Source organism: Leishmania braziliensis, chromosome 26, assembly GCF_000002845.2.
Source record: "Leishmania braziliensis MHOM/BR/75/M2904 complete genome, chromosome 26".
Classification (NCBI taxonomy): domain Eukaryota; phylum Euglenozoa; class Kinetoplastea; order Trypanosomatida; family Trypanosomatidae; genus Leishmania; species Leishmania braziliensis.
In genome coordinates, this window is record NC_009318.2 from 199,287 (window position 1) to 216,377 (window position 17,091).

Here is a 17,091-nt window from a genome sequence, read left to right on the forward strand (position 1 = left end):
GAGGGGAGTGGTGAGGCGAAGGAAGGAGTGGCACAAAGATTGAGAAGGAAGCTGCAGAGAAGAGGACATCGTATTAAGCCGTTACGTCGCGACACAGTGCTCTCTCTCTCTCGCTGTGCGACATTGAACTATACCGTTTGCCGGGAATCCCCCCCCCCCCACACTCTCCCTCCATCACATTACCCTAGGATGCTGCTCGCGAGTGCATGGGGGGCTGAAGAGGAAAGTGAGAGAAAATAAAGATGAGAGAAATGCCACGAACGCGTAGTGGCGCACTGCCACGTAATGCACAGCGCTCTCCGTTGAACCGGCGGCGTCAATGGGGGATGGGAAGAAGGCAAAAGGGGGGTGGATGCACGTCAAAACACAAATGTCCACTTCGCAGCCGCGCGGCGCGTCATGGGCTGCTCCAGAGTGCCTAGCTTTGGAAGTGTGTGTGTGTGGGTTCCACATCGAAGCAAGGGCACGCATACACACACACTGATGGTGCTGGTAGTGGGTAAGCTTTCTCGCTTTGCTTCTTTCTTTTTCGTGCTTTCCTTCACAAAAAGGGGGGAGGACACATATATCGACTGCTACCATGCACGGGTGAGGTCACACCTGCTCTGCCCCCCCCCCTCTTCCACTATGAATCATTCTCTTTCTCGCACCCCGAGAAAGAGCGAGCACAAGAGGGAGAGAGCCGTCTGGTGCTAGTGGGTTGGGGTGCAATTGAAAACGATAACGTTGATGGCCGTGACAAGGCGCGCGTGCGCTGCCATATACTACAGGCTGCCACCGGAAGGTTAACGATGCTGGAGAGAGCGAAGGGGGAGGAAAGGGAAGAGGGGGAAAGGGGGGGTCTTTTCCTCTCCTTGTTTCCCTTGGTACTGAAAGAGTCCGAAGAGAAGGTGAGCGAGCGAACGAGGCATCAGTGGTGGTGGTGGGAGGGGGGATAACCGAAAACGCGCAGGAATACAAATATTACGCCAGCAGTGAGGGCACGGCGGCAGCACAAGTAGGGGGAGAGAAAAGTGCAAAAGAGGGGAAGCAAGAAAAAGCACAAGAGACCCACACAACAGGGAGGAGAGCGGGGTCAACATCAGGGGGACGGAGGGGCAATTTGTCCCCTACGCCATATCCCCCCTCCCCTATGCGTGACACCTAAGAACAAAAGACAAGAAAAAAGAAAGGACAAAGAAAATAGAGCAGCAACTGCGAGAAACAATGAACAGTGGAGAGGGAGGGAGAGGGAAGCAACATCCAACATAGAAAAATCGAAAGAGAGAACAGGACACGTTGACTGTGCGAGTGAGTGGGTGTGTGTGTGGGTGTGGGTGTGCGTGTCGGGAAGAAGGGAGGGTACACATGCCAAATCCTACTGTGCGTGTGCACGTGTGACGTAGGTGTGAAAACGAGAGAGATGCCACGCATCTGCGCACACAGCATGTTTTTCCCTTCCTTTTCCCGTTGTTGACGTTGTTGCTCCTCATCCCGCACCCTTGCTCCCTTCGGCTCAGCAATCCTCTGCAAGCCGCACATTGGGTGAGTGTAGCAATGTCCTCGTACATTTTTCTGTCGGCATCAGCTCACGCACACACACACACACACACACACACACACACACACACACACAAAGGAAAGCGGTGCAGCGGGTGGAAGAAAAAAGACAAAGCAGACGTGAACACATCAACGAAGGTGAAAGAAAAGAGAAGAAACACACACAACATAAAAACTTCCCACAATTCGCGAGAAGACATTTGTTTGATCAGCGCGTCCACATTTCGCTGCAGCACAGCAGAGGCCAAACGCCACTCTTGCCGCCGCCCCCTCCTCGGCCTGCCACACGCCCATCGCGTGGCGCCAAGCAGTCGTCGACACACCTTGCAGCAATGCTGCCCACTACAGTCGCCGAACCACAGCCCCGGCCTCCAGCCCTGCCCGCCCAACACCCTCGCAGGTCGTCTCACAGCCGCTCCCATTGTGCCGGCCGCCACCTGGCACATCCCTTGGTGCGACGCTCAGGCTCCCCACACCCGTCGGCAGCGAGGGCCAGGTGAGGAATACGTTCGAGTCACGCTGGCACTCCGCCCATCATGTGGGTGGCACAGACGGGTTCACTGTCGCAGGTCGCTCCGACGCAGCGCCAGCCAGGACCTGGCCGCCGGCATCCGCAGCGAGACATCGCACTGGCCTCGCTACGTCGTAGGTGCTTGGCCCAGTCGCCATTAGGAGGGGGCTCGGCACTGGCAGGGAGAGAGGGTGAGCTGCTTGGCATTTCCGCACACAGAGCGGAGTGGGGGGTGGTGGGCCCTGAGATGCCAGGCGCTGAGGTGCCCCCCACTGTTATTCATGACAGCGTTCGTTGCAAGGGGAGGAAAAAATGCAAAAGGGTGCCGGAGAAGTGAAAGGAAGAAGAGGGGAGTGAAAAACACGTACAGTGGTCGACACACTCGTAGAGCTCAGAGTAAAAAGGCGCAGCGCTGACATGGATAGTCTAACCAGCATCCAGCAGGGGGAAAGGAATAGCGAAGGAGGGTACCAGGTACAGAGAGCGGGGGAAGCGACGAGATTTAGGAATAAAACAAGAGAAGATGCTGATGAACGTGATATGTAGGAAGAGACGAAACAGAAGAGAAGAGCAGGCCAGCAGCGTGTATGCATACATACATCTAGGAGTAAGAGGTAGAGGCAAAGAAAGGGGCAATTGAAGAGATGTGCAACTGGGAAAGAAGAGAACGAATAGGGGACAAACAGCTACAAACGAATGCAAAAAAAAAAAATATATTAAATCAAAATAGCAAGACGATGGCGCTGTGGTTCATCCGCTCTACGCTCCTTTGCATGGCGTGGGGTACACATGTACACGCACAGGGGGGGGGAAGGAGAAGGCAACGACCCACACAGAAGACGCCAGGCTTCAGAAAGCGTGGTGGATGGTGCCCGTCACGTTGGCTCCCTCTCGACCGATTTCCCTCTCTTCTCGACTCCACTTACTTGCCTAGGCAACTTTTCGTTGAGCAGAGCGTGTCCAGGTGCTTACCCCATCACTTCGCCTGAGCGGCGTACTTGCGCACCAGTCGCTCTGGCTGCTCCCGCAGTCCCATGACTGTCTCCGTAATAACGGCCTCTGGGATCGGGTCTTTCTCGAGCAGCACAATGACATGCTCCAGGCCACCAAACAGCTTCAGTCCCCGTAAGTTCTCCGACTGAATGTTCTCTGGCTTCAGCTTTTCAGGCAAACTGTCGGTGTCGTCAAAAGACGTACTCGTGTATGAGGTGGAGCCGAACTCCATCACGCCGGATAAATGGAACGTGTTGCTGTGGGTGAGCGCCAGTGAGTAGTATTTGCCGAGGCACGCCTCCCGCACATTCTCCAGCACCAGCGTCGGGGTCATCACCTTGCCATCCAACATGCCAAGCTGGTTCTTAGCATTGACGCCCCACACGTACAGCCTGGCGCGGTCGTCGATACCGTAACTTGTGTAGCAGCCGCAGCCTATGCGTGTGAAGAAGGCGCCGTGTGTGATGCGAACCGGGGTGTAGCAGTGCTCGCAGTCACCCGTGCCTAGGCGGCCACCTGTCCCGACACCCCAGGCGTAGATCTCGCCTATGGCGTTGAGCGCCATCCCGTGCCAGCCGCCGGCGGCGACATGAATGATGCCCTTGAGATTGTCGATGAGCAACGGTGACAGCACGACACCGCGGGTTTCGCCAGAGACGTCGCGCATGATCATGTGCGCCGGGACGACCTTCGGATCCGGTTCCAGTCCTACGCCACAGCATTCAATCGTACCCCAGCTGTACACCTGGCCAGAAGCGCTGAGAGCTAGTGCGAAGTAGCTCCCACACGACACCTGAACAATCTCCTTGTCAGCGAGCCAGGTAATCTCGCGAGGTTGCGAGATGCGCTGGTACTTCTTTGGGTCAACGCCGAGGCCGCACTGGGCAAAGCTGTTGTTGCCCCATGCGAAGATCCGCTCCCCCTCGGTGATGGCCATTGAAAAAGAGAAGCCGGCCGCGACGGATGTGATGATGGTGCGGGAGAAGAAACCGATGCGAGTCGCCTGCGGGTACACGGGTACACGGTCCTGTGTAAAGTGTCTCGCCTGTGCAGTGTCGAATCCCAGCTGCCCCCACCCACCAACGCCAAAAGAGTAGCAACTGCCGCGCCGACTGATCATCAGAGTGAAGCCGGCGCCAACGCCGCAGGACAAGATGCCCTCCTTGAGCCCAATGGAAGTGACCGAGACGGGCACGCCGCGGTGAGGGACACCGAGCACAAACATCGTTGTGTTCTTGGGGATCGTCAGAGACAGCCCGTGCGTCGGCCCGCTCTTTGTCCACAAGGTGGTGTAGTTCTCCAAGATCGCCTGGCAACGCACCATGCGCATGCCGTAGCCAATACCGACACCCAGGCCCAGCCCTGTTCCGTAGACGACGACGTCGCCGTTGTTCAGCAGCAGTGTCGTGTGCAGGCGGCCACAGCTCGCGTGAATCGCCTTACGCCCACCCGTGATGTTGATCTTCGTCGGCACCGGCACCGAGTACTCACCCACTACACCGCACTGGCCGCCCTGGTTGTCGCCGCAGGCGTAGGCGTCGCCGTCGTCAGCAACAAAAATCGTGTGGAAGGAGCCGCAGGCAACGTCGACAACACGTTTACCCTTCATAGCCGTTACCACCTTGGGCACCAGGTGGTCATCCTGGTCACCGTGGCCCAGACGGCCGCTGTTGCCTACCCCCCACGTGTAGACAGAGCCATCCTCCGACACTGCCGCGTAGTGCCAGGGGCCGCTAGAGAGAAGCTTGATGTTCTTGTCATCGAGGCTGCTGATGCACACCGGTACGCGTGCCACTACTCGGGACTCCGACTGCGGAGAGTGCACCAACTTGACACCGGCAGCGGCCAACTTCTCCGCCACAGCGTCTCGATCGCCGAGCAGCGTAGCCTCTCCCCAGCCGTAGACGGCGCCCGACATGGTCCGCGCCAGCACACTATAGTTGGAGCACACCACTTCCACCACTTTCTCGCCTGGTACGATGCGAAGCTGCCCGTAGCCGCAGCATGTGTTGTTGAGGTCCGGGTGGCACTGCCCGCAGTTGTTTGCACCCCATGTGAAGACGCTGCCCTTTAGGGATACGCACGCGTAGAAGGCGGATCCAGCCGCCACATCCACGACAACGTCGTCCTGCGTGAAGGGAATAACATCCACCTGCCCAGGGCAGATGGGCATGTTCGCCTCATTTGCGATCACACGCGGACAGAAGCGCGGGTTGCCGACGCCAAGCTCACCCCACATGCCGCCGCCCATGGCCATCAAGATGCTGCGCACGCCGAGCCAGACAGATGAGAGACCGCCGCAGGCCATGCGAATCGGCTTGTCGTGGCCGCCAATCATCATTGGCGTCACCAGGTTGTAGCGGAAGTTCGTCCCAAGCTCGCCATTGCGGCAGAATCCCCAGCCGACGATGACGCCATCGCCGCTGATGTAGCGCTCCACGAGCTTGCGCGTGGCCGAGGAAGCGTTTTCCATGTTGGTGTACAGGGCGCCAGCGGTTTCCATGACGGGCTGCATGGCTGCGACTTGTGTTTTCGCCGTGTGCCACGCAAAGCTGCCCGATGGACGACAGCGCAGGCAGGCTGAGCCCTGCCGAAGAAAGAAGAGAAAGGATGGAGCTACAGGGATGAGGAAGAGGGGCTTGGTACGTCCCTGAGTACGCACGTGGGGGGTGCCTACTTGTGTTGACGTAAAGGCACTTTGAGGGGGACACACGTGAGGGTGGAGGGACGCCGGAGAGGTAAGACGAGCACCTCAGATAGGGGGGTGAGGGGGTAAGACTGTGGTTGCCAGGATGGGGAAATGGCACACGCGGAGAGCGAGGGGAACAAACGCACACATACGGTGAAACACCAACGGGGGAAAAAAAAAAAAAACATGAAGCCGTGAAGCCATAATAACGTGTACCCCCATGGAAGACAGTCGATCGAGGGAGGGAGGTGGAATAGAGAGAGGGGGGAGCAGAGAGAGGAAGCGGCCGTTCTTGAGTATGTGCGATTTCACATTGTATTTTATGTGCCTAAGAGAAGAGTGAGTCTTGCGGTGCATCGACACACACACACACACACCTATGCGCACAAGGACGGTTCGCTTAGTACGGATCGGTGGAAAGTAGATTAACGCGACGTGCTCTGATTGGTGAGGGGAAGGCGCGCTGCGTCTGCGACGGCAAGGCAGCCCTGAACGTAAGTGCCAAACCTACTCGTGCTGACTTGAGCTTCACCTCTCCCAATACGTGATGCTCGCGCGCGCTGTTGTCTGCCCTTTCTGAAGCGCGCTCTTCTCCTTTGTCTGTTTGGAAGGCTGCGCACCGGTGAAGGGCTCTCCCCTCTGAGTCTCCCTCGCTCTTGCCCTGTCAGCCTGCATGCAACGGAGGGAAAGAAGATACAGAGAGAGGGCAAGACGATAGGGAACAGAGGGAATGAGAGAGGGAGGGGCAGAACAGTGGAACGGGGAAGGTGGTGAACCTTGGGGTACGATAGAAGCGCACACCTACGCACGCACCACAGGCAGAACGTGCTATTCAGTGCGAAGCATGCGGAATTACATTAAAGGGAAAATAAAGAAAGCGAGCGGGTAGTGCAGACGCAACAGCAGCGTACACGTGCCTCTACATACAGACAGGCCAACATGAGCCCCCCCCCAAACACACACACACGAAACTGTTCCCTCACCCACCCCCTATGCACACGCGCACTCCCTCCCTCCCTTCTTCTCTCCCCTCTTCCTCTTTCTCTAGTTCACACCCCCCGTACTACATTCTCGGTCTTGGCGCAGGAGCACCTGAAGACTCCTCTGTGCCACACCCACCTCGGCCGCCGAGGGCCGATATTTCTCCATGAGAATGCAAATTTGCTCCCAGCCAGCAAAGCAGCGGATACCCAAGATGCGCTCATCAGAGGCCGAGGGAGGCGGCGAAGGTAACGACAGCTTCGGAGACTTGAAGCCTGCTGGAAGCCGCGCCGTTTGCCCACGTTGAGCTGACTGTGGCGGTTGCGGCATCTGTAGTGGCTGCCTGCGTACTTTAGCTCTGGCAGCAGCCATTCCCGCACCGGCACCTTGGGCAGTAGAGCGATCCGGCGGAAGCGGCAGCGCCAACGGCTCCGACACGTCCAAGGTTCCCCACGCCGCAGGCACCGAATGGCGAGCCTGCGCCGCTGTCGATGTCCGCGCCTGCACGGATGGTGGCGCGGCGCCATCGCTAACCCGGTGCGACGGCATTGGAGTGCACACGACAGCCTCCCTGGAAGCCTCTGTCTCGAAGAGAGGCGCCCTAGCGTCTGGTGATGAGTACTCGGTGTCGTAGAGGTACGCTTCCGCTGTGTCCATTGTGCCGGCTTTGATGGCTGTAGTTGCCTGGTGTGTGCTCCCTTCCCCGCTTGGAATCAGCCCCGAGAGGCTTGGGAGGAAGTACTCGGACATCATGTCCGGCCTGTAATCCAGCTGGCTCGCATCACGCGTGCCCGACAGCGGCGAGGTGAAGGAGGAAAGCCGGTCCCTTGGTACGGCGAGAGGCGCCAATGCGCCGGCCATCGTCACCGCGCCAGAGGACGGAGTGGGTGGACTGCTGTGACCCCCGGCCACCGAGGGGAGAGAGGGGTTTGCGCGTTGCGGTGATGACTTCCTGGAGAGCGCAGAAGTGGGTGATGAAGCAACCGTGCCCATCCCCACAACGTGTGACCGCGGTAGTGACGGTGGCTGGGGACGGCGTTGATGCTGGCCGTCTGTGGACACCTTCGCAGGCTTGCTGGCGGCCGGAAGGCCAACATGGGAGGACTCAGACTGTTCATTCTCGTCCTCGGACGCACTATTCGAGTCGGCGCTCCCTTGGCACCCTGACTGACGCTGTGCACTCGCCGCAGCAGTAGATGCGCCACCACCGCCGCTGAGCTTCGATGCATTGAGGCTGGGCCGCCGTTCTGGAGGAGGGTGCCGTACCAATTCATTGACGTCGATGGAAAAGGGCGGCTGTGGGGTGCTGTGGAAAGTGGGCAGATGGTAGTGCTGGCCACCATACCGGATCCGACCCGAGACACTCACCTGACCGTCTTCGAACACTACCACGCCGAACTGGTCTGTGAAGGCAGCGTCTCGCACGTGTCGCGCAACTGGGGTGGGAGCAGTGATGACGTTAGCGTGGCCAACCGCCGCATCGCTGCCTTGCTTCTGACCAGCTGCCAAGTCCTGAAGAGCACCGCCACCGCTACTGGTGCTAATGCTGTCGCCACTAGTCGGTATGCCACACTCGCCAAACTTGTTCATACCCCACACCCACAGCTCCCCCTCATCATTGATCGCGAAGGAGTTATGGGGCCCGCAGCCAATGCTGCGGATGGTCTGCGAGAGCGCCACACGCACCGGCGTCAACACAACGGAAGCGGAGGATGCTGGATCGGTGGTGTCAGCGTTGCTGCCCGTACCGAGAACACCAACGCCCCAGGCAAAGACACTGCATGACGCCGTCATCGCCACAGCGTGGCGACACCCTGCTGCCACAGCTACAATGTCACGCAGCCCGGCGACACGTATCGGCACTGACACATCGCTACCCTTAGCCTTGGCCGGCGATGTTGACACGCCCAAGCCACAGTACATGGCCTCACCGTGGGCAAGCACCTCCCCATCGACGGTGAGGGCAACGACAAAGGTGCCCCCGCACACGATCTGCACAATTCGCTCACTTGCGTAGGCGTCCACGCGCACTGGCGTGAAGATGTGTGCAACGCCTGCCGGCTGGCACAACTTTTGATGGTCGTTGCTGCCCCAGCCGTACACGACGCCGCACTCGTCAAGGGCGAGGGCAAAGTCTGGGCCACAACGCACATGCTGAATGATAACATCGGATGGGATGTGTACCTCGCTGAAGGCCGAAGCGACAGTGACGTCATCGCTGCGATACGACTTCATGCAGTCTCCAATACCAAGCTGACCACGCTCGCCGCGCCCAATGGCGACGAGTGTGTTGTTCTCCCACAGGACCACAAGGAAGCCTGCACCGGACGCAGCGCACCGCACACCGTTGCGCACGGACAGGCTCGGCACGCGTGACACCTCCTTGATGGTGGAGTGGCCCAATACCATCACGGCAGTGCGGCGATGCACGACACCTGCCATGCCTTGCAGATAACCGGAGTGCAGCACCAGCGTCACATAGTTGGTGAGGATGCGCATCGGGGCACAAAAGCGACGACCGTAGCCAAGGCCGATGCCGCACATCCTGTACGATCCGCAGGCGACTACGTCACCATCTGCGAGCAGGATGCACGTGTGCTCCCGCGCACACATCACCGCCACCGCCTTGATTGGAAGTGGCACCATCGTTGGCAGGCGCCGCGGCGCAAGTCCGCGCAGCCCGAGCTGTCCCTCGGCGTTGCCGCCAAAAACATAGACGGCGCCAGTGCTCGTGAGGACAGCGCTGTGAACGTGGGAGCAACTAGCATCGACCACAAAAGATGACCGTAACCCTTCCACAAGGCGTGGCTTCGCTTCTGAGCTGTCGGTGCCGTGTCCAAGTCGCCCGTTGCTGCCAACACCCCACGTGTACACCTCGCCCTTCTGCGAGATGGCGAGTGCATGCCACGGTCCAGCTCGCACCGCAGCCATGGGGTTTGACGTGCCTACTCGTAGGTGCACTACCTGCCTGGCACACTTGCACTGATCGGGTGCGAGGCTGTGCTCTAGCCCCTTGTCGCTCATGTTGCATCCCAGCATCGATGCAATGCCCCAGGTGCCCATGACACCGTCGTCGAACAACAGTACGCCGAAGAACTGGCCAAAGCAGACGTCAAGTATCTTGTGGACCCCAGCCTTCAGCCGCACCGGCGTCAACACGCGACTCGCGTCCGGCATTTTCAGACACTGCCCATACACGTTATGACCCCAGCAGTAGAGCGCGTTGTCTCTAGTGAGCGCCACGGCGCACGCAGTGCCGGCGGCAATGCGAGTAACGCGCTCATTGTCCTTGAAAAGAACCCGCTGTAGCTTACTCACTCCAGCATGGGCGTAGCGCATGCTGCGCCCGCCAATACCGAGCTGCCCGTTATCGGCGCGGCCGCAGCTGTACAGCACGCCATCGACGGTCACCACATAGGTGACAGCGAGCCCGCAAGCAATCTGTGCCACACGCGCAGGGGTGTGAACAGATAAGGGAAGGTACACATATCCTGTCACGCTGGTGTCGTGAGGAGACGCGGTGCTGCCTGCAAGAGATTCAGCCGAAGTTATTGATGTAGCCTTCAACTCTCCACAAGGAGAAGCTTGAAACTGATCCGCCACACTCCCTCTCGTGGGTCGCGTCTCCGGCTGAACATCCGTCGCGAACGGTCCACGCGCGAGCAACGCCTTGGAGGCAGCCATAGGCGGGTCTGCTGTAGGGAGATTGCCCTCCCCCAGACTCGTTTGCTCCTCTTTGCCACCCAGCCCAGCGGCGCCAGGTGCGCTCGAGTACTGCTGTGGGGTGCCCATGGTTACTGGAGCGCCGCCGCTGAGTTTGGCTTTTGACTCAGCGGGATCGCTGCTGATGGCGTCACTCTCTGGCATCCCAGGCGTGGATCGTCCGCGCCGCTGGCTATGCTGACCGAGCGCGCCCTTTGCCAGGGAGCCCCAGCTCAGTAGCTCGCCTTGCTCCAGGTACTGTCGCAGCAGAGAGCTGTTCAGACACTGACAATGGTACGCAACAGCTTCAGGGTTGGGCAACACAAATGCCATCTCATTGCGCACGACAAACGGGGGCGAGAGTCCCTCGTCCCCTGCGGCGTCGGGGTCACGCATCTGCAGCGCCGCTTCCAGTATGAAGCCCCATCCGTGCCGACGCTCTGCGATGCGCGTCAGCGATGAGGAGGTTGTGGCAGGAGACTTCAATGCGTGCTCCTGCTGCTTACGCTCACGCCACGCGTCGAGTCGAGCCAGGTCATCAATCGTGGGTAGACAAGGCACACAGCCAACACCGTGAAACGCCGAAAAAAGCACTACAGGGGTGGGAAACTGCGCCGTCATTGCTGTCTCCGCTACAAGCAGCTGAGAAGCCGGAGATGTTCGATTATCAGCGCCGTCGTCGCATGTCCTCCCTCCCGCGGCCGTTGTGCTGCCGCTGCTCTCACGCAAGGGCTCACTTACGTACAGCGGGTTGACGGAGTACGGCGCATTGATAGGGCTTCGGGGGAGCTCGCGATACCACCGGGCAGGCTGCACTGGCAAGTCAGTAGAGGTACCGGGGATAGAGACCCGCACAGGCCTGTGATTCTGGATGCTCATACGACGTGGACTTGGTGAGCCGCCCGTTGCAACAGGCGGCTGAGGATTGGTTGGGCCGGTAAGAGAAGCGGGGCTGCCACTACACCCTGCAGACGCAGTAGCTACTTGGGCTGGGTGGTGTGGCAAAGCTGGGACTACCTCGGTAGACTCGACTGTACCTTCAGGAGATGGTGAGACCCATCCAGGATCAGTCGATCCGGCCAGAATGTTCAATGATGTCACGCTTTGGAGCAAATCCTGCGGGCGGCATCCATACACGCCAATGAGCAGCGTCACAAACATGACCACATAGTACCGCTGCCAGCGCTTGAGTGCAAAGTAAGCGTCGAGTATCATGTCACGGCACCGCTGCAGGCCGAGTGAGAGAAGAACACTTTTTACATTGTATCCTTCCTCTGCATGCCGCACGCCTAGAACTGCGAGAATGCGCAGTGCGTAGAAGGCCCCCACACTAGGGAGCACGGAGTCCGACGCATGTGACTCGCGAAGCACAAGGCCTTCGCGAAACAGAAGTGTTCCAAGCGCAGTGTAGGCTCTGATGCCTAGCTTACCCGTTGGTGCCTGCTGTCCCGCCTCGATGCAGTCCACGATATCCGGCAGACTGGATGTGTCGCCTAGGCACAGCCGTCTGCACGCCGCCTCCATGGAAAAAAAAACAGCGAAGTGCTCGTGTGTGCAAGAGAATTATCTTAAACTTCGTAGCGAATGCAATTCATCTGCTGGGAAGAGAAGACAATGCGGTGGTTAGTGAAAGGAACCTCTGCTCGTCGAAAGGGCGAGAAAAATGAGGGGAGGCCAATTGGGTTCTCTGGTAAGAAACTCGCCACTGCCCCCAGGGAGATACAGACTCCTTTGTTTTTATCGGCGCAACAGTGTTATCCTTTCGCCAGCACAGGGAGTCGAGATATCCCCATGGCTTCGGTGACAGAGGGAGAAGCTGTTTTGTGCTTGCAAGAGCAAAGAATAGAACACAAGCACAGGAACCTAAACTCACAAGTCTGCAATCATTTCACCTATTATCCCCTTGCATAGGCACTGGGGTGGCTTCCCCGCGCTTTCCTTTTCGACCGCCAAGCAAAGTGTAGACCAAAAACTGAGTGTTTAGGGACGGTGACGTGCCTAACATCCACCCTTAGAAACGGACTTGGTAGCGCAAGAGAGGTGCAGGGGCAAAAGGGAAAATCGGATATGCTGGAAGAAGGCACAGTAAATAGGAAGGTGAGCAGTTGCGAGAGTGAGCGGATGCAGAAGGTGATCTGCGTTTTCATATTTTGCAACGGCAACGAAAAAGAAAATGCAGAGAACAGACGAGAAGTGTACGGACTTTCTCTAGAGTTGCCCACCGCATGCATGTAACCACCAGAGATGTGGTGGTGGAGTCTACCCGGCACAAGGAAGAAACAAAAAAAGAAAAAGAAAACCGGTAGAGGAGAATCAGCTTTTTTTTTTCTTGCTCCTGCTTGGTCTTTATTGGCTAAGCATACCGCACGCTAAGACCAACGTTATGCCGGCACAACCACTCTGCATAGGTTTCCACTTCTGTATTGTACAATTGAGGCACAACAACTTCCTCACATCGCTCCACTGTTATTCCCTTCTGTTCACTGCAAGACGCTGTGGTTTCCTGTGATGCCGAAAGAACGAAATGTTCGCCCTTTTCGTAGTTACTGTTCAGCTCGTCAGCTGCCAGAATCCCACTGCGGTAGTCTTTGAACTTCACGAATGCAGTTCCCAGAAAGCGGCCAGTCTTCCGATGGCGCACGAAGCGGACATCGACAATTTCACCGAATTGCGAGAAGACGGTTACGATATCTCCTTCGGATAGCTGAGGGGTGCTGCCATCGTCACTCACATCTGTCAGTGGTGGCCTAAGCAAGCGCCTTATGACGATCCATTGTGCGTTCCCTAGCAAAGCATGATACTCGGTCGTGTAAGGGCCAGAGTTTCCGCTGCGGTACTTCCTCATTTTGATCTCACACCAGTGCAGAGCAGATATGCTCCGGGGAGAAGGCCGTAGCTACTGTTTTCTCTTGGGGAGATAAAGCGACAAAAATACCTTGTGGTATGGAAAGCAAAGAAAATAAAGAGAAGTGACAGGAATAGAGAGTTACACGCAGACTCATGGAAACCTCTTGGGGTTATAACAGCAACTTTACAAGCCGTCTAACTCTAGTGCAGCTTCTGAAAGCAGCAATTGAGGCTTCTGCAACAGTGCCGTTCCGACTGGTAATGTGACTTCAGATAGTGTTGTTTTATTCTGAGACAAATTCTGCGCGACAGGTACACCAAAAAAAAAAAAAGAGGCAAAATTGAGTTGCAGAGAGTCAATGTTGAAAAAAAAAAAAAAACAGAGATAAAACATAAAATACGACAGTTGGAAAGCACAAGCGCATTCAGGTGGCTAAGGAAAAGGAAGAACAAAAAAAAGGTAGTGCAAATGACAGTACAAAACATCAATGAGGTAAGCGACTATGCATCCTTTAAAATTTCTTGCGTACTTGAGAGCGCAGAATGAGCGGAAAAATAAAAACAGCAGCACATTTATATTGACCAGCAGTAGACAGCGTTGGGAAAGCAGGCACAAGAAACAATCTAATCAAAAGAAAGGGTACGCATACTACAACGCATAGAAGAACGACCTTTGACACTAAGCGATAGCCATATCTAGATAGTGAAAGCGCAAGCAAAAGCATATAAACGAACTTTCAAGAGCGTCATCCGAACGTCAAAGAAGTGATTTTATCGCTATGATGAGTAGATAGCATTATGAGATTGCAAGTCAGAGAAGGTGAAGCCCTTGGCCGGAATCATCCACTTGTAGCGAGCAATTTTCTCAATTTCATTTTTCTTGGATTCAGCTTCCTTTTCCTCTTTCTCACGCTTTTCTTGTTCAGCCTGCTCCTTTAGCTTTTCGAACTTGATTGCGATGCTATTTGGTTGAGAGAGGCGCTCGAAAAATTGGCGAATCTCAGAGGCGCTCTTGCGAGCAATAGAAGAGGTTGGCTTTCCTTCAGCTGGCTTTTCATTCCCACTAACAGCGCCCTCGTTGTCGTTGTCCAGTGTACCTTCTTTGTGTTTGCTTCCCTTCTTCAATTCATAAGGCGCATCGTGAAGCTCTTGCTGGCGCTTCAGCTCGATAAGTCGCTCTTGTTCAGACTTTTCCTTATTGTAGCGCTGCGCATCCTCGTACAACCGCACGAAAACTTCTTCTGGATCAGTATCACAGTCCACCGCCGTGCGGCGCGGATTCGCGAAGGTCGAGCGTGGCCCGCGCCTAGTATTTCGTTCGATTTCAGCGTCATCGATTTCTTTTTGAGCACGGCGGCTGTCTTTGCGGCGCTTAGCGGTGTCGGCATCACCATGCATTTTATTGTATAAGTCTTGCTCATAGTCACCACGACTTGCGTGCTGTAGATTCGTTCTCTCGCTCTCGCAGTACGTAGGCCCTTGATCGTTGCCTTTTCGTGGCCGAGAAGGGTTGACTATGCTCGGTTGAAACGTGCAGTTTTCTTCTTCGTCACGCATGCGCTCATACTCGTCCGCCTGCCCTCGTGCTGCTGGGTGCCGTGCTGAATAGTCGGGCTCTTGCCGATCCAGCGCCTTGCGCATAGGATGGATTCTCCCCATCTGCTGTGGTACATACGACAAAGCCGCTGCTGGCCTCTCCTGCGCTGGTGGTTTCGCCAATGCCTCGTGGTGTTGTGATCGGAAACTAGCGCTCATTTCAGAACGCGGGTCATGGGAAACGAGGGTGCTGCGAGAAGCAAAAAGTTCAGCGATCGGCGCTTGGTGGTCACCACGAGTCTGCTTATAGCCTCTTTTCGATGTCCATGGTTGATCTTCAGTTTGCTGCGTCATATTTCCGTGTGCAGGATTCATGTTGTTAGTGGATTGCTCTTGCGAAATACTACTGTGCCAGCTAGGCAGTGCATTGTAGCTCGAGTTAAAGTCGATCGTGTTCACTACAGCTTCTCGGTGTGTGCGCGGATGCGATGACTTCTTCGGTTCTACCGAGAAGTACCTATGCCGGGTAGATTGTGCATGCGATGAAACCTCTGACGGTGGCTTTTGTGATGCTGCCTTTGGTGCTGGGGCTTTATGGAACTGAGATTCCTCTGTCTGATAAGACCGAGAGGCAGTACTGTCTGCAATCAACGAGTGACTCTTGCTATCCACTGGTATATGCTCACCAAAATACAGCTGATACCTCTCAGAAAGGCGACCCTGTTGTGCGACTGCAGTGTGCTCGATTTCTTGGCTTTCTGGCTGTTGCTGAAAACGATGGTGTATTTTGTGAATACGCCCGAACGTCGGTTTGTCGTACAAATGATTCGCCTGCGCCGATTGCTCAAAGGCGGGAAAGGTTCTTGCTCGTGAGCTAAAATAGTCTAGCTGTTTTTGTGGCATATCATACGAAACACGCTGAGAATGAGAATGCTCCATCTCTAGTGTTGTGCTGCTTTAGTCAAGAAAAAAAAAATGTGTCCTTGAGCTTTGTTCTGATTCGTTGGTTTTGATAACGGCAGGAGAGGGCCTTGCACCCAAATCCCTATTCAATATGTTCAACTAGAACGAAAAATCTCCGAGTAAGTAAGAGCCAAATAACGCATAATTTTTTTTCTGCTCGTATCGAGAGCAAAAGAAAGAAAGAGGAGCATGCTTTTAATAAAGTTCTCAAGCAGGGCAAGGTGTAGAGTTCTTTCTAGAGAAGCATTGAAAGTGCTCGACCTTCTCTCTTTTTTTTTCCGTTTTAACGTGTCGTTTCTCAAAAATAGGCAGATTGCTCTCGTTTCCCTACGGCGTAGGCTCCTGACCTAGTCCACTAACAGAAGTGGTTCAGCATTGGCAAGTATAAGAGGTTGTTTGGTTTCTCCACATGGAGTGAGTACTGGTCCCTAATGTCGCGCTGAGGTGTCCCCCTTAGTCGCGGATTGAGCCTCCTCAGCCCTGGAAAATGAAAACGCAAATTTAACTGAGGAGGACAAAGCAGGTATCATCAGGTCACAGAAGCGCCGCAAAAGTGGCAGACTTTCGATTTGATGGGCACAACTCTGTATAGTAGTGGTGCTGTAATGAGCCTTTCTTTGATGTGCTAAAAGAGAGTTAGTATAGCACAGGATAGAAGCAACAGCACACCAATCGCACCCAACGGAGAAAGAACTGTTGTTGCCTTGTACTGCATCGGCGCAGGGTTGTTATAGAAGCTTTGCAGGTGAGAAACCTTCCGCTAACCAAAAGCCGCCTTGTATCCGAACAGATAGATGAGCGTCTTTTTTTTTTTTGCTGTTTTGTTGTCTAAGGTCTACCATCAAGCATCACCGCTTTCATCCTCGAACAGGACCTTAAACGTGGCCGCTCGTATTGAGACATGCAGCCCACTCGAGTCCGTCTGGAGCCTAGTGCGCAGCACGTAGCTGAGGGAGGGACGAGTAGGAAGAGTCCGTTAGATGCATGGCTTGATTCATCGGAAGAGAGCTCGTCCTATATGAGCAGGATTTAGCAGTGGTGTTGCAGAGATGGGGAAAGTGTAGGCGTATGTGCTTGTTTCTTGGCTTGTTTGTGGTAGACCTTCATGTTGAAAAACGAACTATGCTCGTTGCTGGGAAAAAGATAGGCAAGGGGAGAAAACTCAACCCACCACTGAAAGAGCGAGCGAGCGCTGCGATGAAGAGAGAGGGGGGCCGAAGCACGCACACACACAGAAAAGAACACAACGACGATGGCAGCTAAGAGACACACGCTCCACCACTCCCCCGAGACAGAGCGAGAGGAGCAGAAAACATATAGAGAGCGAAAT

General features: G+C 55.7%; 4 protein-coding genes across 4 annotated transcripts; all 4 read right to left on the bottom strand.

The window, feature by feature from the left end:
• Positions 1-3,026: 3,026 nt before the first annotated feature.
• LBRM_26_0750 (conserved hypothetical protein) lies at positions 3,027-5,558 on the bottom strand (the record flags this gene model as incomplete). Its single annotated transcript, XM_001562257.1, has 1 exon — positions 3,027-5,558. One exon carries the CDS (start codon positions 5,556-5,558, stop codon positions 3,027-3,029), a length of 2,532 nt encoding a protein of 843 aa, XP_001562307.1.
• Positions 5,559-6,776: 1,218 nt separating this feature from the next.
• Positions 6,777-11,939, bottom strand: LBRM_26_0760 (conserved hypothetical protein; the record flags this gene model as incomplete). Its single annotated transcript, XM_001562258.1, has 1 exon — positions 6,777-11,939. The coding sequence occupies one exon, from the start codon at positions 11,937-11,939 to the stop codon at positions 6,777-6,779; it is 5,163 nt and encodes a 1,720-aa protein (XP_001562308.1).
• An 829-nt stretch (positions 11,940-12,768) lies between these two features.
• On the bottom strand, positions 12,769-13,260 carry LBRM_26_0770 (conserved hypothetical protein; the record flags this gene model as incomplete). The annotated part of the gene is made up of 1 exon (XM_001562259.1): positions 12,769-13,260. One exon carries the CDS (start codon positions 13,258-13,260, stop codon positions 12,769-12,771), a length of 492 nt encoding a protein of 163 aa, XP_001562309.1.
• Positions 13,261-14,039: 779 nt separating this feature from the next.
• LBRM_26_0780 (hypothetical protein, unknown function) lies at positions 14,040-15,737 on the bottom strand (the record flags this gene model as incomplete). Its single annotated transcript, XM_001562260.1, has 1 exon — positions 14,040-15,737. One exon carries the CDS (start codon positions 15,735-15,737, stop codon positions 14,040-14,042), a length of 1,698 nt encoding a protein of 565 aa, XP_001562310.1.
• Positions 15,738-17,091: the final 1,354 nt, after the last annotated feature.